Source organism: Malania oleifera, chromosome 1 (assembly GCF_029873635.1).
Source record: "Malania oleifera isolate guangnan ecotype guangnan chromosome 1, ASM2987363v1, whole genome shotgun sequence".
Lineage (NCBI taxonomy): Eukaryota > Viridiplantae > Streptophyta > Magnoliopsida > Santalales > Ximeniaceae > Malania > Malania oleifera.
Genome location: NC_080417.1, coordinates 76,440,370 through 76,468,212, shown reverse-complemented (window position 1 = coordinate 76,468,212; position 27,843 = coordinate 76,440,370). Strand labels below are relative to the sequence as shown.

At 35.9% G+C, this 27,843-nt stretch overlaps 1 protein-coding gene across 4 annotated transcripts; it reads left to right on the top strand.

Moving 5' to 3' along the window:
• Positions 1-15,542: 15,542 nt before the first annotated feature.
• LOC131163702 (N-acylphosphatidylethanolamine synthase) lies at positions 15,543-27,530 on the top strand. 4 transcript variants are annotated; one of them, XM_058120391.1, is made up of 5 exons: positions 15,543-16,054; positions 17,646-17,773; positions 18,495-18,580; positions 23,118-23,255; positions 27,130-27,530. In XM_058120391.1, exons 1-5 carry the CDS (start codon positions 15,846-15,848, stop codon positions 27,451-27,453), a joined length of 885 nt encoding a protein of 294 aa, XP_057976374.1. In that variant the 5' UTR covers positions 15,543-15,845; the 3' UTR covers positions 27,454-27,530. The 4 variants fall into 4 exon arrangements, with proteins under 4 accessions (XP_057976374.1, XP_057976390.1, XP_057976382.1 ...); XM_058120418.1 differs by having other exon boundaries at positions 15,912-16,034; XM_058120407.1 differs by lacking the exon at positions 18,495-18,580 and having other exon boundaries at positions 15,552-16,034; positions 17,646-17,708.
• The last annotated feature ends 313 nt before the right edge of the window (positions 27,531-27,843 follow it).

The following is a 27,843-nucleotide window of genomic DNA, read 5'->3' as shown; positions in this document are numbered from 1 at the left end:
TATGAAAATTGACACATTCTTCATTTCTGCATCTGTTAATTATGTAATTATAATTTCAATTGAATTATTTCAACTACCCAATTTGTTGCTTAATGTACATATACATTTAGCTAAAGTATGTACTTTTGATAGATTGTCTTTTCATTAAATGATTATTGCATAAAAATACGAAATTACTTTGCCTTTCAGGCTTAAGTCTTTATTAATATGGAAATTGGTTTTTGCAGAAGCTCTTGTTATGTTGCCCTTTCAGCATAAAAGAAAAAAAATATAGTTTTTGGCTTTAGAAATAGTGACCTAGAAAATTAAAGTCTTGTTTGCTTGGTTCTTTTTTTTTCTCTCTCTTTTCTTTTTTATTATTTAGCAACACTTCCCCTCAAAGATTATAAAACAAACTTGTTTTCATAAAATAAATAATTTAGGCATCTTATAAGATTTGGAAATTTCCTTTCGGAGATTTATGCAGATACTATACTTTATAAATTTTAAACTAAGAAGATAGAATCTTCTAATATTGTCTTACAAATATCATCTAATATCTTTATAATAAGCCTAAATACAACAAAGTATTACTAATATATAAAACAACTTAGTGAGTATACAAGAGAGTTAAACTATTTGGTATAACCAGATATTATAATTCATTTGTCCTATAAATTAAAAAGACTTCTATAATTAGGTGCACATATTAAACCTTATTCTAAACTCCAATTTTAAGAAAAATAGAATGTATTACAATTTGGTGACCTCTATTAGACAACTAAAATTAATATTAATAAATATCTTTAAATACATAGATTGCCCCAATGGCACCTTGGGCATCCACGGGTCACAAAGTGGATGATTGACTTATTCCATACTAAAAATAATAATTAATAAAATCCGTTTATAGCATGTAGCATTACTACGTAGGTGCCTTATATTTTACTATAAGAAAATACTATAATAAAAATTAAATTATTGTAATTATTTTACTTAGTTATTATTTTTCAAAATTCACTTTAGAAGAACAATCATATTGTAGATGACACTTGAAAAATAGTAAAATTTTGTTAATGTTTTCCTATTGTTTAATTATTTATATATATCATTTCACAAAATAATTTACCCTACCATAATTGTATTAATATATAGGATAGACATAGGTATAGATATATGCATATATAATTACTTTATTTTATTCTGACCAAACAATAGGTTTTCTTTCGTATTCAAGCAATAATTTATAGACATGGGTATAAATATATTTTTTAATCTAATTTTGGTTTAATTTACTTTTGTAGGTCTTTTCAATTTCCTGAGGGTTGATCTCTAAATGACAGGAAGCTTGAGCAGTGTTTCGATCACGGTATTGTTATATATGGGGAGGAAAATTATCACCAAAGTAGAGGGTGTTAGTTATAGTACTACGTCGGTTCGACCAATTCGAATTGGTCATAGGTGTAAATTAAATAAATTGTACTTGAAGATATATCAATATTTGCGTATTGATCCATATCAATATGCATTGTGGGTGACCGCAAGATACCCTATGCGAGGGTATAATGATGCAGTCCTCTATGAGGATATTCCCTTAACTGATGATTATGGTCTACGTATTGTATTGGATGCACACTGCGTAGATACGACGTATTTAACTGTGCAGTTGTATGTTGAAACTATTCCTCACATGGGTATTGCCGCAGATAGGCAGACGGGGACATATGTCGAGCATATGGTTGAAGCGGAGGAAGACGCTCAACAAACACGTCAGTATGATATGACTACAAAAGAAGGTATTGAACCATACACGAGTGCGGATGTTGGTGGGATGCCTGTTGTGGATTTCAATGAATGTTCGGGATCGTTATTCGAGCCGTCGACGTACGAAAGACCTGTTCTTCACACGGATGATTAGGGAGGTTGCAAAGAAGTTCAGGCAGAAGGTCCAAGATCGTTGTTCGTCATTGCAAACAACGCGTTAGATGAGGGGATGAACATTACGAATGATGTTAATTTACAAGATGACGCATACGAGCAGGAAACAAGTGAAGGGTTAAATAAGTTCCCTGATAATGTGAACCCCCCTTGTGAAACAAATGATGCCACAATGATACCCAGTTTATGGACGAACCTCCTATGTACGGTCTAATTGACGTAGATGCTGCAGATTTGTCACGTGATGAGGAGCTTCCTATATAGGCGACTCGTTGGGATAAATCGTCTGAGCTGAGTAGGGGGGATGTTATTTGGGTCGAAGGATCATTTCACAGCGGCAGTGCAGATATATCAAGTTTGAACCCACCATGACTTCCATGTTGTGCAGTCTACCCTAGTGTTATGGGTTGCTAGGTGTAAGGAGTCTGATTGCGGATGGAGAGTGCGTGCAATGTATCAAATGAAACACCGGAGAAACACATGTTCCACCTACCACATGGGGAGGCGATTGTCACACTCTAGGACATCATGGTTTTGTTCGAGCTAACGATTGATGGGAGTCCTATCACTGGCTGTACTACTAGACCAGTTGAGGGACCTACCGACCGTCAGGGATGACTCGCCCTGCGTACTATGTGCGAGCATTTGTTAAGAGTCGTGCCACCTCAAAAAAAGTTGGTTGGTGCACGCATTCATATACGGTTCCTCGAGGGGGATATGTTTTGTCAACTCTTGGCAGATGCAGATGCACAAACTATAGCATGCCACGTATAAGCCCACCTGTTGCACTTGATATGTGAGGTGCTATTTTGTGACATTTCGGGGAGCTATGCGCATATGATGTTCCTTCCACTCCTTGCGGTCCTGGGAGCAATTCCCTCGTACAGTTAGGGGTCTGCGACTTTGACGTGGCTTTATAGGGAGATGTGTTACACCGCTCACTTGTCGAAGACACAGATTGCTAGCCCACTCCGCTTAATACAGGTTTGGCCCTATGAGAGATTTTCGTCCTTAGCTCCTACGTGGTGAGATTTCCTGTAGATTTAGAGGGGTCAAGACGGTCAACTAGTTGATCCACTCCCACTCACATATCAGTTAGTACCAACATCATTTATCCCTCCTCATTCGTTCTATAAGTATTATGAATACTAATTTGTAGTACTTACTAGTCATTACATTCGGAAACTTACGTTTCATCTTGTACAGATGGAGGGACGACTTGAGGGCGCCATCAGTTGCGCAACACACATTACCCTGGTACAGGTTAAAGTTGGTCATGCACCGGGAGCATGAGGTATAGTCCGATTAAAGTGTAGCACATAATAGTCTTTTTCTACCAGATACGTATAGTTCGCTTACATTTTACTTATGTTTAAGTGCAGTTCCTATGGAAGCCCTACACGGCTGAGATTCTAGCTGACCTACCTCCTGATTATGCAGTCGGGAGTGACCTGTGGGTAGCCCGAGAGTCACTTATATGCTTTCAAATTATCGAGTGGTATCTCCCTGACTGAGTCATATGACAGTTCAGCTATCGACAGGGCATTCCCGACCGCTTCTTAACATCAGAGATAGATGTACTTAGGGATGACCTCCATGGTATGGACAGGCGCGGTCAAGGGGTCACGGACTGGGCGACTACTTACACGATATTCGTGACTGCGTGGGAGCATCGACGAGAGTACATCCTACCAGGAGTCGCACAGGATGGTCCGATGCATCTGGATGACCCATACTTTACCTAGTATAGGTCCATCACACAATGCTTCGTCAACAAGACCGCTCCTGTATATCTGAGCCTCGTAAGAAGACTTTAACCTACACTTCCTTTTGTTATGTGTACGTTACGATCTGCATGGGTTAACTAATTTTTTTCATATCCTGCAGGCTAACATACTACATAAGGCATATCAGATCTCATCAGATCCCACAATCCAACGATTGATGAGTACTACATTGGACCTTATCCACAAGGACAGCCGACGGATCCCAGCTGCTCAACCTGATGTACCTGCATAAGGAGGTCGACCAGCTCTAGTATGAGGAGGTCGAATAGCTCCAGTAGGAGGACGACATGCCTCCTCTAGTCGTCCAGTGAGTTTCATCTCCTTGCCACCGGTTGTATAAGCTAAGTACGTGTTCGATTCGTTAGCACCGTATGCGCCTTCATCAGCAGTTGATATTATAGGACTGTCTAGTAGACATGCTGAAGCCCCATCTGACTCTGCTGCCACCCCATCAATATCATTTTTATTGGACGACATTTTCAGCAGGGAGGAGGTCGATGCACCCGCTATACTGCCTCGTTCTCGTCCAGAGACATCATATCAGTTCTCTCCGCGTGCGCTTGGCATGGATGATGATTATGCAGTACTTCTTGGCGGAGATGATCCATATACAGGACGATGACGGGATAGGACACTTGATGCAGATGACCAGCAGGGAGAGGACAGATGCAGACGACAGCCACCACGACCCCGAAGATGACCTCGCTGCGGCACCGAGTAGTATAGCATTATTTTCATTTCATTTGTATAGCATTGATTATTTTCATTTCATTTGTATAGCATTGATTATTTTTATTTCATTTGTATGACATCGTTGTATTATTTATGTATAATTGAGAATGTTTATTCATTTTCCCCAACATGTATATGTGAATGAAAGTTGTGTAATTATCAAATATCTATTACTTGTTTTATATTTGGTTTTCTAAACAAAATATGATAAGATTCAAGTAAACAATAATTAAGGCATAACACCGGTCGAAAATAAGATAAAGAGGGAACGAATTTGATGGTTTGAACATTGAAATGCAAACACAGCAACACACTTGTGAGGAGGAGTGAGTGAGTGAGTCGCTGTTTCTAACATGAAATGGAGTAAAGGTAGGTTTAAAATAATTTGCAATGGGATAGTAAAGAATAATTTAATAATTTGTAATCTAGTAAAAGAAAATGTTCTCGATTGGGTGAATTAACAGAAAATGATTCATTTAATGACTTAGACTTTTTGTTGTTTTTGGTGTTGAATTTATAATACGAATTGAATTTCAAACTTTCAGGTTTTAAATTTAAATTTTTGTGAACTAAGTAAAATTTTACAAAAATACAAATTTAATACTTAAAATTTGTATTACTGCAAACACAATTTTAATTTCAATTTATTGTTTATATTAATACTTGGCCAGTTATAGACATTTGTATGCATTTAAAAATTAAGGAATTTTGGTCATTTTGGATAGACATTGATTGTGGCCAATTATGGTACAAAATTTAAAACATTTATTCTCTCTCTCTCTCTCCTCTCTCTCTCTCTCTCTCTCTCTCTCTCTCTCTCTCTCTCTCTCTCTATATATATATATATATATATGTATATATATGAATATTTAATAGGAACAAATATGCAATTAAGGGATTAATTAATAAGAAATAAACTCTCAAAAAAAATAATTAGTCAGCTCTTTATTTTTTTATTGGGTATAAAAGTAATTCAGCTCTTTGACAGCCAATAATAAGATGTATGTATTTTTAATTTAAAATATATATACATATATATATATATATATATATATATACTCGTGACAAATCTTCACAGCACCAAACTATAAGATTTTTTAAAAATATCAGAGCTATTAGGTTTTTGACACATGGTAAATCTCGTAAGACGAAACTATGAGATTTGATTGACCAAAGCTGCGAGATTACGTAAGCATTATACTGAGAAATTTTTTTTTCAAATAGAGTATTATTTAATATTTTATTTTAAAATAATAATAAAACAAAAAAAAAAGTCTGTGCCAAAGCTAGAGTTTTTTCCCATTTTATTATTAAAAAGAAATAAAATATTAAATAATACTCTGATTGGGAAAAAATTTTCCAAACTGATGCTCACGTAATCTCGCAGCTTGATGCTGCGAGATTTAAACTGATGGGCGAGTGGGAAGGTGATGCGTGGCACGGGGCTGAGCAAATCTCGCAGCACCAAGCTGCGAAATTTAAAGCGACCAGCGAGCGAGAAGGTGACACGTGGCACGGGGCTCATAAATCTCACAGGACTAACCTACAAGATTTGCTGCAAAAAAGTTTACTGAGCTAACGCGTGGCAAATCTCGCAAGTTGGTCCTGCGAGATTTGCTTCACCCATTCTTCAGCCCCTTCCTGCTTCATTTTTCTTCGCATTGCAGAGCAGAGAGCAAAGGCCGACAATTTTATTCGCGTTGTAGGTTACCGTTGGTGAACAACCGTTGCTGGGTTACCATTGCTGGCAAAAGTTGCTTGAGGAGGAAGATTATAAAAGGAGGAGATGGGATAAGGCCTTGGAAACCCTAAGCTCATTATTTTTTGAGAGGAAAATACATATTCTTTGATTGATTTGTTGCTTTTTTAGTGTGCATTATTTAGTCTGAATTACCTTCAAATCGTTGATTGGAGGTTTTTATTTCAAACTCCCAAATTTGAGGTATGTATTTTAATTTTGTTCGGTTTCCATTTAATTTTTTGATTGCAATTTTTATTATAAGTGTATTGGAGATTTATATATATATATATATATATTTAACAATCATGAGATGATATATTAATAATTTTAGATCCAATAATTAATAGAAGATTTTTTTCTTAATTTTAAAATTGAATTATATTGCATCACTAATTAATATGTTAAAATATATGATTAGTTTCTAATATGTTTTACACTAAAATTTAGAATATTTTTAATTAAAATTTTAATTGATAATTATGTTCTTATTATTTTAACTAACATTAAAATGTTTTTATTAAATGATAATAATAAATATATTATTATGTAATAAAAAATAATCTTATTCTTGATGTATATATATAACATGTTATAAAATATGGTACCTGTGGGGGGAGAGGACAAATTAAGAAGCATGCATTGAGAAAATAATTTTTCATAATTCTAGGTCATATTGTGCATAAAGTGATAAAGTACTAATTGAATTATATTTTTTGAAATGAGTTTATATAAATGACTTAAAACTTCTCAAATTGTAGTTAATAAGAATTTGTGAAGAATTTAAAAATAAGTTTTATAAAAACTTACGAAATTGTCCAAACTTTAATGAAAAATACATAGAAGTACGTGGCAATGTAAGTTTAATTTTTTAAAACTATATTGTATTCATATGTAATAAATATATAAATATGTAAAAATAAATAGCAAATTCAATCACATTCTTGTTAATTATATTTTATACATGTGTTTGAAAGAATAGTTAGTTTCATGACAAATCATAAGTAGAATACGAATCATGCCTGATTGAATTAGGTATCCTCACGTTAATGTCATGATTTTATTAGAAGAAGTTCGATAAATTTGTCAAAATTCCATTTCTCATTTATTTATGTTACGTATTAAGATTGTTGGTACTTAAAAGGGGTGAAAATTATTTTTTTAGTTTAGAGCTTCCATTTAAAAAATAAAAATCAAGCAACTTATTTTTAATATAACTTAATTAATTCTTAATTGAACAAAAAATTAATAATAAATGAATGATGCCACGTATAACACCGAGTTCATGGATGAACCTCCTATGTATGGTGTAATTGACGCAGATGCTATAGATTTGTCATGTGGTGAGGAGCTTTCTATACGAGTAAGTCGTTAGGATGAATCGTCAGAGCTGAGTAAAGGGATGCTACTCGGGTTGAAAGATCAGTTGATAGCTGTTGTATGAATATACCACACTCGAACGTACCATGACTTCCATGTCATGCAGTCGACCCCACTGTTATGGGTTGTTAAGTGTAAGAACTCTAATTGCAGTTGGAGAGTGCATGCGATGTATCTTCAGAAACACCGATTTTTTGAAATCAGTCAATATGGTGGTCAGCACACATGCTTGAACGAACTTCTCTCGGAAGACCATAACCAAATCACGTCGTCCCTCATTGCTAGGGAGATCTTGAATATGATAAGGGGTGATGCGTCGACGTCAATCGCTACATTGAAAGAGTTCATAGATCATCGTTTCGGCTATTCCATCTCATATAAGAAGGTTTGGTTGGGCAAATAGAAGGCAATTGCCCAAGTATTCGGCGATTGGGAGATTTCTTATCATACTTTGCCTAGGTGGATGGAAGCAATGTGTGCGTATAATCCTGGTATTGTTGTCAAGTGGAGGTGGAATCCTATACTAGGTAGCGATCAGACCGCAATATTTGTATCAGTATTTTGGGCGTTCGCAGCATCTATTCAAGGTTTTCCCCACTGTCCTCCTGTTATATATGTAGATGGGACACACTTGTACAGTAAGTACAAGGGAAAACTCCTATTGCAACATGCTCGGATGCAAATAGGCAAATATTTCCCCTTGCATTCGCTATTGTGCAAGAGGAAAGTTTTGACACATGGAATTGGTTTCTATGTTGTCTTCATTCCATTACTGACAGAGATGACATTTTCCTTATATCAGATAGGCATCCAGGGATCCTCGCTGTAGTGCATTGCAATCCCGATTAGCAACCACCACATGCCCACTACCGATTCTGCCTTCGACACGTGGTCAGCAACTTTAGCACGAAAGTGCACAGTATCAATCTTAATCGAATGGCTGAGCAAGCAGGAAGGGAGCATCAGGTAAGAAAGTTTAACATGTGGATGGAGAGGATATTCGATGAGGGTAGGGAACCCGTGAAGACATTTTTTCATCAGATCCCTCCTCATATGTGGACTCAGTGCCACAATGGTGGCAGAAGGTATGGGAACATGACGACTAACCTCGTTGAATGTTTCAACGCCATCTTGAAGGGCGCTCGTAGCCTCCCAATCACTGCCCTTGTGCAACTAACATTTTATTGCGTTGCACATTATTTCAATAGCTGACGGGAGGCTGCTCGTAATGCAATATCGGGAAGAAATGCATTCACTCCTCATATATTGCTAGTGATGGAAAGAATGAAGTTGAAGGCGACTAGACATCGCGTGACAATGTTCAACCGGTCTAGGGGTACTTTTAGCATCACGACTGTGTAGTTGGGACCTCATAAAGGAAACAACGTGCAAACCCTGCGTATTCAGGATACGCACGAATGCTTGTGTGGGAAGTGGCAAGCGTTACACTTTCCATGCTCCCACTTTCTCGCTGCATGTGTGGAGACACGACTGAATGCTATGCAATACGTTGAGTCATGTTGGAGCACCGCAGAACACTATGCGACATATGCGGCAGATTTTCATTCGATTATGCACGAGGCGTATTGGCCAGCATCCTCGTTGCCAACTATACAGGCAAATTCAATGTATGCTCGACATAAAGGTCGTCCTAGGAGCTCCTGTATACACCATGAGATGGACGCAATGGAAGGTAGGAAGAGGAGCACGTGTAGTATATGTCATCAAGAAGGACATAATCGCACAAGGTGTTTGAGAAGGACCCAACCCGAGGATGCAGCTGGACCGTCGCGTTGATTTCGTAGGCAGTTTGGGACTCATTCAGACCCTTCTTCTTTTGTATATACTTATTATAATGAGATGATGCATTTTACAGGATTTATCTAGGGTTGTTTGATCCGAGCGTATTGACAATGGGCGATGATCACAGGGCCAGCTGAGCGTGGGCTGATGGGCATGCCGACCCCTTGTTCTACCGAGGGGGCACACAGTTTGCGAAGCACTAGTTGAAGGCAGACTCCTACATTGTCTGCCTGATACGTGTTGCGGGATTTTATGGCATTTATCGGATTGCCCATATCCAGCTCGATTGGCATCTCGTCACAGCTTTGGTGGAGCGATGGAGACCTGAGACACACACGTTCCACTTACCTCATTGCGAGGCGACCGTCACACTACAGGACGTTGCTGTTTTGTTCGGGTTGCCGATTGATGGGCGAGCCTTGACCGGTTGCACTACCGGACTAGTGGAGGGACCTACAGACCGTCAGGGATGACTCGCCCTGCATACTATATGCTAGCGTTTGTTAGGGGTCGTTCCACCTGACAGCGAGTTGGTTGGTGCACGCATCCATATACGGTTCCTCGAGGGGGATGCATTTCGTCAGCTCCCGACAGATGCAGATGCACGAATGATAACATGCCACACACGAGCCCATTTGTTGTGTTTGATTTGTGGGGGTGATATTTTATGATGTTTTGGGCAGCTATGCGCATATGATGTTCCTTCCACTCCTTGAGGACTTCGGAGCATGTCACTCGTACAGTTGGGAGTCCGCTACTGTGGCATGGTTATACAAGGAGATGTGTCGCGCCGCTCACCACTCGAAGACACAGATTGCGGGCCCCCTTCGCCTACTCCAGGTTTGGGCTTGGGAGAGATTTCCTTCCTTCACGCCTACGCGGCGAGGTTTCCTGTAGATTTAGAGGGGTCAGGATGATCGTCCGGTTGATCCACTCCCACTCGTATAGCGGTTAGTACCAACTTCATCTATCCCTCCTCATTCACTCTATAAGTATTACGGATACTAATTCGTAGTACATACTAGTTGTTGCATTCGGAAACTTACGTTTCATCTTATACAGATGGAGGGATGACTTAAGGGCACCGATGGTTGCACTTCACACATTGCCCTAGTACAGGTTCGAGTTGGACATGCACCGGGAGCATGAGGTATAAACCAATTAAAGTATAGCGTTAACCTTACAGGTCACGCCTGATTTTGATTATGACAAATACTCATTGTATTTAATGGGTGTTTGAGGTTTTGTGCAAGAACTAAGTTTGTTAAGATCGAGATGGACACAAAACAAGTAAAGCCTGAAGACCAATTATTGTTTTCAATTGTAATATATTCATTTGTAAAATTGGTCTGTAATAGTTAATTAGGGTCTTTGGTTTGTAATAAGCTCACACACATCACATCCATGATAATACGTAAGCTCAAAGTGCTCAGAATGAAAATGACCTTAGGGTTCGGTCGACCGACACCAGACTTTTTTGGTGTCTTTTAATTAGACATAAATGACCCTAGGACACACACCATTGCACTTATGATTGTTAGGCACTTGAATTGGGTTTGTGTGTTTCAAGATAAGACCGAAATGCACACATTGTGCACTTCAGTCGATCGGTCAAGGCAGTTCATTCTGCCCCGGTCGACCGAAACAGGTCTGAGTCAATAGTTGACCAAGGTCTTGGTCAACCGAACTAGTGTAGTTCAAATCCCCTGGTCGACCGAAACCCTTTGAGGTCAACAAATTGACCATTTGGTCGACCAAGCCAAATTTGTATTGCAACTACCTGGTTGACCGCGAGTCCCCCGGAGAAATCCCAATTGTCTGGTCGACCGAACCATTCAATTCAAAATGGTTTGGTCGACCGAACCTTGGTAAAATGGGAAATCACCCACTTTCGGTTGACCGAACCTTCAGTTCAAAAAGGTCCTGGTCGATCGAACCATATGAACTCTGGTCGACTGAAATGGTTCTGGTCGACCGAACCTCTCGAGTTACCCTGATTTTTACCACTGTTAAATATTTTTAAACATGGTTAATTAGGGTTAAAATAATCTTAAACAATATTAATAATACCATACATATCCTAACGACTATAATTCTTCCAATGTCTATATATAGCCCATCATTTGCTAAGATTAACCAAAGATTAGGAGATTTGATCAGGGAGAAATTCTCTGAAAGTTCCAAAACCCATAATACTCATCTTTGAGCCTCCAACACTTATTCTTACCAGATCTTACTACTCAAACTTCTATGTAAGTGTGCTTAAGTGTGGTTGTGCATATAGGTTTGCTCTCCTTGCTCTAGTTGTTTGATATAATTTTCTTGAAAGCTAAACCTAAGTATTCTTAGGGGACTTTGCTAATAAGTCTCACCTAAGAAGACTTGTATTAAACTTCTGAGTATTGCATATCCATTGCAATAACTTGAGAAGTTCGTATTTGGTTGTGGATTGCAAAAGCTCTTCAAAACATTTTTAAATATCTTGTGGTATTTATTTTGATATAACTTTGAGAAGATATTTGTTTATGTGATAGTGATCTTTGTTGCAATATTCATTCACTCATATAATATTTTCTAAATACAAAGATTACACATCTTTTGCAAATCAAGCATATACATTATTTGATATTTACATGTTTGAGACATCTTATTGATTGAAATATTTGAGACTTGATATCTTTGTGTGAACTTATTGGGTGAATATCTTGAGATACAAAGATTGTTTGTTGACACTCATGTATGCATTACATTGATAGAAAATATATTTGAGAGTTGATATATTAGACCACATTGAGCTTACATTTTATATCATTGGTTGTGTATGTGATTGAACGTAACTGGGTACACATCTGCTTTACATGAAAGCATAATCACTATACCATTTGATTATAATACACATATGTTGTATTTCCAGGCATGGGCCTGAAGAGGGAGACTAGCCCTAAAATAGTCTCGGATTGGCTTAAACCCGGTTAGGAAAGCTAGGTACGCCATCCTGTTAAGGCGTGTAGGTTGAGGTTAGCCCTGCTAATTGACCTGGTTAAGGTTGAGGTCAGTCCTGTGCTAATTGACCTGGTTGTAATCGGTGCCACTCCACCCTTAAGTGAGCCATTAGTGAAATCCTCGGGCTTGCGAGCTAGAGGCGAGGATGTAGGCATAGTTGGCCGAACCTTGATAACATATCGTGTGCCTTATTTATATTTCTGCACTTTATATTTACCGCATGTATGTTATGGTGTGAATGATGCGCATGATTTAAATTTCAGCATATTATATTTATTGGCGCATTTGGAACTGCTTAGAAAGACCCTAAGTTGTATTATACGACTATCTTATTTAACATAGGAAATAAAAGTTTAAAATTCCAATTCACCCCCCCTCTTAGGAATACACCAATTCTAACATATAGCACATGGTATTCTTTCTTTCTTTCAGTTATTTATTGTTCGCTTAACTTTTGTTTATGTTTAAGTGCAGTTTTTATGGATGCCCTACACGGCTGAGATTCTAGCCGACTTGCCACCTAACTATGCAAACAGGAGTGACCTGTGGGTAGCCCAAGTGCCACTTATATGCTTTCATATTATTGAGTGGTATCTCCCCGATCGAGTCATGCGACAGTTCAGGTATCGACAGGGCATTCCCATTCGATTTTTGACATTGGGGGTAGATATAGTTGGGGATGACCTCCACGGCATGGATGGGCGCGGTCAAGGGGTCACAGAATGGTCGACTACGCATGCGATATTCATCACTGTGTGGGAGCATCGGCGAGACTACATCGTACCAGGAGTGGCGGAGGACGGTCCGATGCATCTAGATGACCCATACTTCACTTGGTATAAGTCTATCACACGCTGCTTCATCAACATGACCGCTACTGTATATTTGAGTCTCATAAGAAGACTTTAACCCACAGCTCATTTTGTCATGTATACGTTACGATTTGCATGTGTTAATCAAATATTTTCATATCCTGTAGGCTGACATAGTCATTGAGGTAGACCAGATCTCATCCGATCCTGCAATCCACCAATTAATGAGTGTTGCACTGGACCTCGTCCACGAGGACGGTTGACGGATCCCAACACGAGGAGGTTGACCTGATGTACCAGCACGAGGAGGTTGACCAGCTCTAGTACAAGGAGGACGACATGCCTCCTCTAGTCGTCTAGTGACTCTTATCTCCTCGCCACCAGTTGTACAGGCAGAGTACGTGTTCCACTTCAGCCCGTCAGCACTGTATGCGCCTTCCACTGCAGCTAATATTGTCGAACCGTCGAGTAGATCAGCAAATGCCCCATCCAACTTTGCTGCTACCCTATTGATGTCATTTTTATTGGACGATCTTTTCGATGGGGAGGAGGTCGATGCACCCGCTATGCCGCCTCGTTCTCGTCCCGAGACATCATATCAGTTCTCACTGCGTGCGCTTCGCATGGATGATGATTATGCAGTACCTCTTGGCGGAGAGGATCCACATCTAGGACGATGAGACAGGACACCTAATGCTGCTGACCAGCAGGGAGAGGCAGACGCAAACGGCAGCCACCACGACCCCGGAGACAACCTTGCTGCAGCACGGAGTAGTTTAGCATTATTTTCTTTGCATTTCATTTGTATGTATACCATTGATTATTTTGATTTCATTTGTATAGGATTATTTTTATTTCTTTTGTATATATCATTGATTATTTTCATTTCACTTGTATAATATTTGATTATTTTAATTTCATTTGTATAGTCATGTGTCTTGTGCACACTTCATACTCTTGAAGTTTATTTATATAATTTTTCAAATTAAATTGAGATGAATAAAATAACTTTAATTTAACTAAACAGTGAAAGATTCGACCTTTGCTCCAAAGAATTAAATACTGTCAAATATAAAAAATGACATATAACAGTTATATATATGTTGCAACATGCAAAGTGCGGAAGCCTTCACCCAAAATGACAATGGATAACAAATTTTTGTCATTTTAAGTTTGAATGATATCGCAACATCTATAAGTGTCTGAGTTTGCTGGAGGTCATAATAATCACTTTAATTTCATAGAATCGGTACCACCCTATTATTTTGTTAAGTGTATTTAGATCACTTAATTACTACTTGTTGATTGGTTTGTACACTAATTATAAATTCGGTTTTAATTTATCTTGACAATATATATATATATATATATATATATATATTAGATCGAGTGAAGTATGATTTTTAAGGATGTTACCCACTCAGATAAGTCGAAATAAATTTTTTTTCATTTTTATTTAACTATGGCCAATTTAGTAAGTAAAATTAGATTCGGGATTATCTATCAATATCTTCTAATTTATTTTTTTTAAATGTTTGTAAATATCACGTTCTTTTGATTAATACTCTAATTTTACGATAATAGTTTATCATTATGAATAAATTAGTTTGCATCGGTTGATTGGTTCTTATTTTTAGTCTTGTTGAAGACCATTAATAACATAGTAACTTTGATAAAGTCAGTGAAATTTTAGTTTACATTTTTTTAATACTATATTTGATACATTACTTGACTCTAAAAATATTAAATTATATTTTATTTATTTTATAATGTGTTTAAATGTTAATTTTAAATATTATATCCAATAAATATTTTACAGCATTATAATTACTAGGTATTTTTATAATTTATTGAGAAATTTTATTTTTTTCAATTATATTTTTAAAAATTTTAAAATAATACAAATTATTTTGTCATATTTATATAATTAGTTGACCCAAAGCATCAAAACAGTCAATTCGAAATTTTTGTTCGGTCTCTAATCCACTTATTTGACTTTAATAGTTAAATTAATCATATTATTTTTACTAAATTAATGTCATTTTAAAATATTTAAATTTAAATTTATAAAGATAAACACAGCCTAAGATAGACCTTTCTCCTCGTGTCGTGCCATTTTAGAGGCAAATCTCACAACTTGGTGCTGTGAGATTTCTGCCACACGTCACCTTCCCGTTCGCTGGTCACGCGTGACCTTCTCAGTCACTAATCTCACAGCTTGGTGCTGAGAGATTTCTGCCACACGTCACCTTCCCATTCGCTAGTCACGCGTGACCTTCTCAGTCACTCATCAATTTAAATCTTGCAGCATCAAGTTATGTGAGCATTAGTTTGAGAAATTTTTTATTTTAATAATAAAACGGGAAAAACTCGTCGCTCGGTTACCTGTTGATGGGGAGAGGAGAATGGAGGAGATGAGTAGGGGTAGGGAAGGGCAAAACCCGCACAATAAAGAGAGAGGAAGAAGAAAAGTAGCCAAACTTGTATTCTAAATCGAGAGCAATGAACATCTGGTTTTCTTGTTGATGCCTCAACTGGTGCTGTTGGTCTAATCAGGAAAATTATCTCTCTTCCTTGGTTTTTGGAGGAGATCGAGCTGCCTATCTATGGTCTGTTCCGGATTCTCAGTTTTTGGTGCATTTGAATCAAATCCCAAATTTTCCTTTGAAGATTATGGGTCGGAAAATGGAATGGGCAGCGCGAGGGAGCCACTTGGGAGGAATCCCTCGTAAGATGGTATTTATGGCGGTTGGGGCGTTTGCCAAGGCCGTCGCTACTGTTTTCAACACCACCTCCGTTCATAACGCTGATACCCTCTTTCGTCTTGTCCGATCCCGACCTCCTGGTGTACCTCTCATCACGGTTAGCAATCACATGTCCACGTCAGTTTGCTTCCCTCTACTCTTCTTTCTTTCTTTCTTTCTCAAGTTATTTTAATCTTTAAATTCCTTATTTTTGACACAATATTTGCCATCTAGTTGAATACTTGAACATCGAATACATGCGTCTAAGGAAAATTTGTAGATTTGAATTTTAACTTTTTTTTAGTGGAAAGATAGACATGTCTACAAGAAAGAAAAAAGCTAAATATAACCTCATTTTGTCATTATGAGAAATGAAACACCCTCGTTTCCAGTGGACACGATAACACAGTCATGGTCTTAAATTTCCACAAAACTTGTCAAAATTTCCGATTTCCATCACCCTTGAAATCGAAATGGCAGTCGATTTCCGTCTTGCATAATTTCAATCGAAATCTCAACGAATCATCCGAAATTATCAAAACCTTGAAATTTTAGCGAAATTTGTCAAAAATTTTAACTACACAATAAAATTGTCGAAATTCAAACGAGAAATTCAAAAGTGAAGTGAAATTTCTCTTTTAATTTATTTTATTGAAACAAATGGTTACCACAAGTGCTTTTGAAATTATATGAAAAAATAAACTTATAGTAATATTTTATTTAACCATTTATGTCTAAATTATCAATATTTGTATAATAAATAATATTTAAATGAATTATGAATTTCATTTGCATTAACTGAATCTGTTTAATGTACATTATCCTACAAACATGTTTGATACACATACTATTTGACAACTTTTCCACCCTATACCAAATATAGATGTATTTAATTTGTAATATATTAGTCTTAAAACTTATATTATTATATTTGTTAACCATTTATAAAGTTTCACAAAGAATTCCATGCTTTACTACTAGTTTCCGTTATTTTTTCAAATCGAAATCGAAATTGACATTGAAATTGAAATTTCCGTTCTTTTGGAGCTTCGAAATTTGAGTCGAAATCGAAATTTAAGACCTTGAACTCAATTAATTGCCTCATTGCAATTGGCTTGAAGGGGTCCTTGCACATCTTGCTGAAAATCTTCGGTTAATTTTATTTCACTTGTAATTTCATTGCAAGAGTGGGTGGCAAATACATAATATAGGAGACAACCATAATCACAAAAAATAACTTTAAGCAGCGTTCATGTCTCTAATGTCCCATGCCTGATCATGAAATATGATGGCCATCTTATTATATGATTATATAAGCACAAGCCCTGTTGATGATCATGCAAATACTTTCTGTATTCCATTCTAGATTCATCATTAGAGAAGTTGGAGAAAAAAAAAGGGTTACCAAAAATGGTTACATGCGAGAAATGGCTAGTAACTGTTTCTCAACCACTATGACTGCTTCATTGGTTGCTAAAATATTTGTTACTGGTTGGTTTCTATGAGAATTGTAATGGTTTGAATTCTTTTATAGATTTGTCACCAGGAATGGACAGGAAAATAAATTGATGTAGAAAATCATTGGATTCATATAGATAATGACTAGTATCTGTTTTTCAACTAATGTCTGTCGATTACCTTTGAGAATGGTCAGTACTGTTTCACAGCCGATGGTGTTCATGACTGTTTATTTTATTTCCACCAATAATTGTTGATGTTATTGTAACAGATTGGACGACCCAGTTATGTGGGGATTCAGTGGATTTCCTGTAGCAGATGCAAATTTGGCACGGTGGGTGCTTGCTGCAGAAGACATATGCTTTAAAAATATTGTGCTATCATATTTTTTTCGACTTGGTATGTAATATTCAAAATTGTATTTTCATCCTGTCAAACTCTTTTACTGTGGTTATCAAGCTTCTATGCCTGCATAACTAGCCTTTTCAATTGATTTTGAAGTTTTTTTGAGCCTGCAAAATGCTAAGTTTACTATGAGAGTTGAAGCTGAGTTAGAATGGAGGAAAAAAACTCATTTTCTTGGTCATTAGTATCATGTTGTTGGCTTGAGAAGTTAAATTTTAATCACACCATTATGCTATCATTGAAGATGGATTTCCATACATTTGGACGAATTCTTGCTGAGTTTGAAACCTTATCAAGGGCAGGGTGAAGCACTGTGGGAATTATTTTACAATTGTTCATGATTATTAAAGTTTCATGTTACTAGAGTACATGAGAAAAGGGGGGTTAGAGTGGGACGAGAGGGTGGAAGGGAGTTGAAGGGAGCATATGAGTTGGGGATGAGGTAGTGACAAGTGTTTGTTAGGCTATTAAGGTTCCAGCGGGAGTGTACTTAGGTGTCTAATAGGAGTCCTCATTGAAGGTAGAAAGGTAAAGTTACACTTGTTTGTTAGGGTCTAGTGCCATTTTTTTATACAGCATTGCTGCCTTTTATGATATGATTGTTATTACATATACAAGCTTCATTATGCCTTTGCAAGTTTTCTATGATTTTTAGATTTTTATTTGGTAAACATTGTTATATTAGATTGCGTTTGTAAACATGTTAATTGCACAGGGAAATGCATACCCATAACGAGGGGTGCTGGAATTTATCAAGAACACATGAATGAGGCTCTTGATCGCTTGAGTGATGGAGCATGGGTATTTCCTTATTTGCTTAAAATTTATTTTCCTCTTTATCTAATCACTTGTTTTTATTTTGGGATTGTGGATGTTTATGCTAAGGCTATCGTATTGTGATCTTTTAGTGCATTATCATACTTCTAGGTATGTGCTATAAATAGTTTTTGTGTTTGTACAACAACAACAAAAAAAAAACCAAGTCTTAAGTTCCACTAAGTGGAGTCAGTTATATGAATCATTTTCCGCCAATTTATGCGATCATGGACCATTTTTTTTGACAGATTCAAGGCTATTAATTCCTTACTCACTATCTTCTTTCAAGTTATTTTAGGTCTACTCCTACTCCTTCTAACTTACTCTTCCTCACTGACATACTATGTGACCTACGTTGCAAGTGTCCGTACCATCTGAGTCTCCTCTCCCTTATCTTATCTTCTATAGGAGTTACACTTAACTTATCGCGAATATGTTCATTACTTAATATATCTTTCAGTGTTATTCCACTCATCCATCTAAGCATTCTCATCTCGGTAATTTTTACTTTTTGGATATTCTGTTTCTTCATCGCCAACATTCTGATCCATATAGCATAGTTGGTTTTATAGCCGTCCTATAAAACTTCCCTTTTAATTTTAAGTATATTCCACGATCACAAAGCACACTTGAAGCACTTATTCATTTTACCCAACCTGTTTTAACTCCATGCATTACGTTATCCTCAATTTCTCCTTCAGCTTGCATAGTAGATCCAAGGTATCGAAATCTATAAGTGTCATTTATTTCTTCATTATCAAGTTTAACTTTGTTTCCAATATTTCTCCTACTATTACTGAAATTACATTTCATATATTTTGTCTTATTTCTACTTATCCTAAAGCTTCTAGATTCTAAAGCTTCACTCCATAATTCTAACTTAGTCTCTACTCCATCCCTAGTTTCATCAATAAATACAATATCATCTGCAAACAACATACACCATGGAACCTCATTTTGAATACTCTTAGTCAGTTGGTCCATCACTAAAGTAAAAAGATAAAGCCTCAAAGCAGATCCTTGATGTACTGGTGATTGAAAATTCTCTAGTTTCTCCATTTATAGTCTTTACACTAGTCATTACTCCATTGTACATATCCTTAATAACATTAGTATACCAACTACATACACCCTTTTTTTCTAAAACCCACCATAGAATTTCCTTAGGTTTTCTATCATATGTTTTCTCTAGGTCAATAAATACCATATGCAAGTCCTTATTTTTCCTAAAATTTTCCATTAATCTTCTTAAAAAATATATAGCTTATGTGGTAGATCTCTCAGATATAAAACCAAATTGATTTTCTAAGACCTTCATTTCTAATCTTAATTTTTGTTCTACTACCCTTTCCCATAGTTTCATTGTATGACTCATAAGTTTAATTTCACTATAATTATTACAATTTTAAATATCTCTTTTATTTTTGTATATAGGTATTAAAGTGTTTTTCCTCCATTCATTTGACATTTTTTTAGTTTTTATAATTGTATTAAATAAATTAGTTAACCATATAATTTCTTTATCACCTAAGCATTTCCAAACTTCAATTGGGATGTTACCGGTCCTAAAGCTTTCCCATTTTTTATCTTTTTTAATGCAAACTTAACTTCGTTGACTCAAATTTTGCGAATAAATCTCATATTTTTAGTCTTTTCCTCATTTGTCAAATCTAAGTTTAAGCCTTCTATTTGGTTTTCATTAAACAACTTACTAAAATAATTTTGCCATCTTTCTTTAATGTCTTCCTCCTTAACCAAGACAATATCATTCTCACTTTTTATATATTTTACATTTCCGAAGTCCTTACTCTTTCTTTCTCTAGCTTAACAAGTTTAAATATATCTCTTTCCCCTTCTTTTGTATTTAATTTATCATACAAATTATTAAATAATCTGTATTGAGCTTCACTAACGGCCTTTTTTTCATCTTTTCTCACATCCTTATACTTTTTAAAGTTGTCCATGTTTCTACATTTTTGTCACATTTTATACCAAATTCTTTTTGTCTTTACAACCTTTTGGACATCTTTATCTCACCACCAACTTTCTTTGCTATTCAAGAATCTTCCCCTTGATTCACCTAAAATCTCTTTTGCTATCTTTTTAATAGGGCTAGCTAATCTACTCCAAGAGTATTTGTATATATCCCATCCTCTATAGTCAAATCCCCATCTTTGATCATTTTATCTTTATATTTTATTATATTTTCTTCCTTTAGGTTCCACCACCTAGTTCTCTTACATTGGTTTGTTTTGTCATTTTTCTTTCATTTTGTTGTGTGGTTAGGCTTTCACCTGGAATAACTTTACAATCCTTGTATGATAAACAATCTACCCGCCTAGTTTAAAAAAAATCTATTTGACTTCTATTTTGTCCACTTCTAAAGGTTATTAAGTGTTCCCCTCTCTTCTTAAAGCAACTAATCTTTATACTAAAATTATATGACATAGCGAAGTCTAAGATCATCTTCCCAAACTTATTTTTGTCTCCATATTCATATCTTCTATGTATCCTTTCATTACTTTAATTATCCCTTCCAACGTGTCCATTTATTTCTCCTTCTATGAATTTTTTCTCATTCCCTAATATGCCTTGTATAATACTATCCATATCTTCCCAAAATTGTCTCTTAAGATTTTCTGCTAAGCCCACTTGAGGAGCATAAGCACTAATGATATTTATTATCTCTTAGCCTTATATCATCTTCATTTTTATAATTCTATCCCCTACTTTATTTACATTAACAACGCTATCTTTTAAGTTTTTGTCTACAATAATTCCTACTTCATTCTTTTGTTTTTTTTTTTCAGTATATCAAAGTTTAAATCCCAATTTATCAATTTCTCTAGCTTTCTCCCCTACCCACTTAATTTCATGAAGACAAATTATATTAATTATTCTTCTAATAATTGTGTTCACAATTTTCATGCTTTTACCCGTAAGTGTCCCTATATTCCACGTTGCTAATCTAATCCTAATTTCCTAAACTAACTTCTTTACCTGCCCACGTCCAAAATGATGCAAGAACCCTCGCCTATTTAACACCGTACCCGGGCTCTGACACAGCGCGTCGCTTCGAGGCGACAACCTAGTCCACCCTCACCCACTTTTCGCTACACCTGGGTGGTACAAATACAACTCGTTGCCCGTAGGGGACACCCAAGCAAATATTCGATAAGGATTCATATCATAGTGATCTGACAAATTTTACACTGGCTGTCAGCTACCTAATGCAATCCTACTCCTTTACCCGGGCTTGGGACCAGCTGTGTGAAAGAAAAAAAAAACACTCCATGGAGTTCCATTAGAGTATGTGCCTCTCCTTATGTCTTTCTTTGTGCATAATTCTACAATCCATATTCACCAAAACGATCCAAGTTGCAACAAAAATCGGAATCAAGTAGAATTGTGGTAGAATCGTAAAAGAATCGGTAGAATCGTAAAATCGGAATCGTAGAATCGTAAGTAGAATCATACAGATCCCTCTCTGCCACCTGGATTGGGATTTTTTTACCCTTCTTGGGGTTCAATAATGTGGCCCAATACATGTTTTTATTCTCCCAAAGGCCTCAAAAGGTTTATGTTGGGTCCAAAGTCTTCTAGAACCGGGGAAAAATGGCTCCCAGCCTCCCATCAATGAACAAATTCAGCGGAATCTGTACCTGACTTCCCTGGAGTTTGACACTTCAGTCCTCTACTCATTGAAATTCTGCAGCCCAGCACCTGAATTTCTCTCCTGTTTGATAACTAGAGAGCCATCCATCTAGTGACTGATGTTTGATCAGCAGCAGCTAAGCAGTCTTGATGTTTGATCAACACTTCTTTGGTGTTCAACAACCAGAGTTCCTGGGGCTCGGCAATAACTCAGCCCTCAGTTCTCAGTCCTCAGCCCTCAGTCCTCTTCCTTCTTTGGTGTTCAAAAAGAACACGCCAATCCTCTTCAACATAGAGTTCAGCAGAGCTGCAGAGGTATGCTTTCAAACAGATTTTTTTCTTCTTGAAAAGACTCAATAGTGGGCATTGTTTTTCTCCTTCTTCTCCTTTTCTTGCTCTTGTTCTTTTTCTTCTTTTTTGTTGTTTGAGCTTTTTATTATATTTTTAACTTACACTACTTACTAAGTTACTACCCAAGTTTTTAGTCTTAAGACTTGTGATAAAGTTCCACATATTTAATATTTATTTTACTTTGAAAGTAGAATCTTACGATTCTACTATTCGATCATACAGACCCTTCCAATGATCCCGCTTAGAATCCTGATTCTAACAACCTTGCTTTAACCTAGTTTTTGTTGATAAGTTGGTTTGGCCTAACTATGATAGCATGCTGGTTCAATTTTCTTCACCTTTTGGATGGGACCTATCTTTGGTCAATTGGAACTTTGTCAGTTTCTCTTGATGGTATACTTTTTTTTGTTTGTAGACTACTTCTTGAGCTATCATATACCGAATTTCTCTGTTTGTGCGTGCGCGCATGATGATCTCAATTGTTGTTCTGATTTTCATTTTTATCCTAAATAATCAGCTGCATACATTTCCTGAGGGAAAAGTGTTCCAAGAAGATACGGCTATAAAACGGTTAAAATGGGGAACTGCTAGTCTCATTGTTCGAGCTCCAATAACTCCAATTGTTTTGCCAATTGTCCACCATGGGTTTGAAGGGGTAACCTCCTAATGTTTTGTCTTCTTTTTCACAATTTCAATATGTAGATTCTTCTGTGCATGAAATATTCTATTTACAGGTTTTTGAAGATAATGTCTGGGAACGTGTAGTTAGTAGCACTTTATCTGAAAATCTAAGTGTTAGGTTGTGGACCAACAATATATCAAGCCTTAACACTCCACTGCATGTGTAGCCTGATTGAACCTGGAGAGATAGGCAAACAATAAATAACATCCTCTATGATGGAATAAGATAATTTTAACAAATCGCGTCATGAAGGCGGGCAACAATAGAACCCAGGACCTCAACCCATCCATTACCATATGGTAGACTACCACCTCTCCAAAAAGCTAAGCTTTTATATGTTATGGTCTGACAATGTGTATGAAGCCTTAGAATACAAGCAAGATCCCAAGCCCAAAGCTTATAAACAAAAAATAATTGAAAGGAGCTTTTTTGGAATTATTTGTTAATGTTTGGCTTTTGTTGCTTTAGAACTCTATTGGATAGTACCACTGTACCACTGGAAATTGGCGAACTCAGTCCATGTTTGCTAGATTACTGGTCATTGGAAATTAAGAGCAATTGCAGATCTTTAGTTATTCAGTTTAGTTATTTTACAAATGTTCTTGATTTACTTGTAATCAAGTGCAACAAATTAGGTCTATGGTTAACTGTTATTACCCATCGTACCATCATATATTTGTTTTATACTGGAAATACTAGAAATGGTGATGTCTTAGGGATGAAATTGGTTCTATATGGTTTGGTTACTGGAAAACTGATAACCAAACCAAACTTGGTCTTCAAATTTCACAAACCGAAACCGAAGTTTACACCATCAGTTCGTAGAGAAAACCAAACGTCGTTTTCCAGTTCAGTTTGGTTAAAATCGATTTGTAGCCCAGACAGTCCGATGAAAAAAGGGTGGAGTTGGTAGTTATAGGAAATGAATTTTGTTTCCTTCTCCTGCACTACCAATGTGGGATGAAAAATTTGGGAGGTGAGGCCGCAGTGCAGCAGTAGAAGCTTAGACAACCCAAGTCCCCCGAGAATGAACACATCACATCTTTTTTCATTCTTCAGCTACGGTTTCAAGTTTGAAGATTTGTTTCCAGTAATCCTTCCTTCTGTGGACTTTTTTCGTGAATACATCGCATCTTTTTATTGCCCTCTATTCGTACCATCCAGAATTTTCCCTTTTAATTCTGCTTCCAAATCCAGTGATAACCCAAATCTTTGAAACTGTAAGAAATTAATGGAAGCAATTATTTCCTATTCAACTACTTTGAACACCTAAATCTTACCAGTAAACTGGTGAAATTTTCTAAGAATGCATCAAGCAAGAATTTTGAAGTAGAGCCCATGTCCAGAATCCAGAATCAGTCGGATTTTCATCACCGACTGATGACTGACGTTTCAGACTCTTCAAACCAAGAATAATCTTATTCGCTTAATATTTGGCAGAGTGAAGAAGCATGTCAACCAGATCAAAATTGAGTCCTCAATCAGATGCTGAATGTAATATGTTGACTCACTGCTTGGAGAAGCAGCGATTAATGACAGAGAGGAAGTATCCCACATCTGACAGTGCCACAGCAAGCAGAAGCTGAGTCATCAACATATTTAACATTAATATTATATAAAATTAATCCCAATCTGAGTTGTTAACATATTTAATGTTAATATTATATAAAATTATAACATCAATAATTTATTAAATCAATTTTCGGTTTTTTGGTTTGGTTTTGGGCCAAAAACTGAAACCTAAACTGAAACCTTATTTTTATCTTTTGAAAAAACCAAAACTGAAACTGAATACTAAAAAATTGAACCGAAACACATTTTGGTCCAGTTTTTGGTAATTTTTGTATACCCTTAATAATAGTATAGAGGCAGTTAGGTTTATCAACTATGCTGTCAATTGAGGTGAATCATTCAATTCGCCTAGTGATTCGAAGAATCAAATTGAATCAAATTGTAAGATTAGTATTTGATTCTTCTAAAACCTGATCAAACCCTGTTACAATTCTGATTGAGAAAGGCATAAATCGGTTCAAATTGCATGGGAGGATCACAGAAGGCTGTGAATTTAGGTGAATCGTATGAATACCTGATGATTTGATGAATCAAATTGAATCAAATCGTACGATTTGGATTTGGATCAATTCCTCGAAAACCCAACTTAAGGCTTTTAAACTCGTTTTTTTTTTTTTTCTGTGGTTGCACAATGGCCTTTTTATTTGTTATTTATGTGAGTTCTGTCTTCCAAGAGAGAAGAAAAAGTTTTTCGTCCTTCACATTCTGCATCTTTCTTTTCTTGGATAAGATTAGAAGAAAACCAAAGTTAGAGAAGGAGGTGAGCTGTCCTCTTCTTCACACTGCAGAATTGAAGGTCTGATTTTTATTAATTTAATATTTTAATAAGTTTTTTTTTTTTCTTCATGTATTAGTTGTTAGAGAAAGCCTATGCATTAAAAATGACTTTTTTTCATTAAACACCATAGAGTTCAATTTTTATTGTTGTTTATTGATTCATTCCCTTGAAAACCATAAAGTTCAATTTTTCATTATTATTTTTTCTTGATTCCTATCCTTATTTATTTATTTATTTAAAAAGAAAGCATGCACATGAATTTTTTATTGTTAAACATGTAAATTTACACCATAAACATAAAGTTTAATTTTTTTAAAAGAAAAATTTATGGGTCCTTATCCTTTTGTTTTTGTTTTTGTTTTTAATTTAATTTTATTTTATTTGGTGTATCTTGAACTTTTAGACTTAGGTTACTTTTGGTTCAGGGAATAGTTATTCCTTGGAATAAGATGAAATGTAGTGAAAATTTAGAAATAGATGGAATAGCTAAGTCTTGTATATTCGTTATTATTTCATCTAATATGTAATAAGAATTAAGAAAGGAATAGACATTCTTATGGTGAAATTTGAGAATAGTTATTTCTTGTTATGGAGTCAAAAAAGTTTCACATTGTTATTTGCTTTGTGTTAACAATATGTATTTTTTAATATAACTAATTATGACTAATATATTATAACTAACCCATTTCTAAGACTAGGCATTCCTCGAACGTAACTTTAGTACTTCGGTTTCATAGAAACTAGCTTTACTTGATACTTGATAAAGGTGGAATGGCTGGCTAGATCTCTATCAATGTATAATTGAGTTCAAGTTGGTCATGGTAGGATTTAAACCTACAAAGCTTGCTTCAAGGACAAGTGTCATTTTAATTGAACATGGTTGATCCATAATTGTTGAAACTTAAAAATTTATTTTACTATTTTAATGTATGCAAGCCATTTTGAATCTATTTTTGAAATTTTGTATTATATCTTATGACTGAATTCAAGAAATTGGGATTTCAATTCACAATTCCAAGACTACTATGCTTGCAAGAATGCAAACATAATATAATTAATAATTGATATAAAATGGAGCGCATGCAAATTTGATGTTAGTCAACTCCACAATCTAGAGAAAGCAATAATTTGTGCATTTACAGAGCAGTGAATTGTGTATGACGTATCAACTCTACTGGCAGCCCCTAGTGTTGCAAATTATAGGTATACCCCCCTGAAGAACTGCGCTCAGACAAAAGGCCTAATGGGGTTTCGGGGGGATCCATCGCAGGGATGATGTGCATTGTCTGAATGTCTCAGTTCTTTCTTGGAAATCCTTTCTGATGAATGCCCTTTTCTTTTCTTTTTTCGATACATGTTTTAAAAAAAATTTTAGAGTGGTTTTTGTTTTTTCTTAAATAAAGTAGAGAGATTATATCTTTCAGCTGATGCACACTGATGCTTCATAGCTCAGTTAAATTATTTATCCATGCATTCACTGTTTCCTTATTTCTACAGGTGATGCCGGAGAATTTTTGGTTTGGCCGAAGGCCCCCTGTTCCACTATTTAATAAGAATATTAAAATAATAATTGGTGAGCCCGTGGAGTTTGACTTTACAGAACTGAGACGGTTGGCAATGGCCATGTCTGGGGATTCGTCGTTTCGTGAGGGAGGTGGATCAGGAAAAGGGTGCACTGGCGGCGGCGGAGGCGGTAGCAGCAGCAGCGCTCACGGACTGGATGAGGCGGCGCAGAGATGCCTCTATACAATTATTTCGGAGCGAATTCGAAGTGTCATGGAGCGCTTACGGACTTATGGCAAGACTCTCCGCAAGCCATAGATTTAAGATTTTTCTTTCCCAAAACAAAATTAAGTTACATTAAAATTTTTTAAAGGATCATCTCTCTTTATTATTTATTTACTTGTTCTGCTTTATTGTTTATTTACGATTAAAGAATAGTTAGAATTCCCAAGTGCGTTACATCATAAAATATCAGGGCATCCCGCAACATGTTTTTCATTTTTGAAGAAACAAGTTATAAAAATATTAATTTGTTTTTTCAAAATTCATATTGAAAACCTACAAAATAAAGAGTTTGTCTATTTGTGTAAAATATTTTTATTTTTTATTTTTAGATTTAAAATTGATTACAAAGTGTGATTTATTTTTAATGTTTTAAAATATATATAGTATCATATGAGATCCTAAATTTAGAGATTTGAACTTGCA

What these genes read in the sequence shown, in the direction of transcription:
- LOC131163702 (XM_058120391.1), top strand. Translation starts at nt 15,846, where the DNA reads ATGGGTCGGAAAATGGAATGGGCAGCGCGAGGGAGCCACTTGGGAGGA. An exon ending in GTTAGCAATCACATGTCCAC is followed by an intron (nt 16,055 to 17,645) that starts GTCAGTTTGCTT and finishes TTATTGTAACAG; the next exon opens with ATTGGACGACCCAGTTATGT. An exon ending in TCCACCATGGGTTTGAAGGG is followed by an intron (nt 23,256 to 27,129) that starts GTAACCTCCTAA and finishes TTATTTCTACAG; the next exon opens with GTGATGCCGGAGAATTTTTG.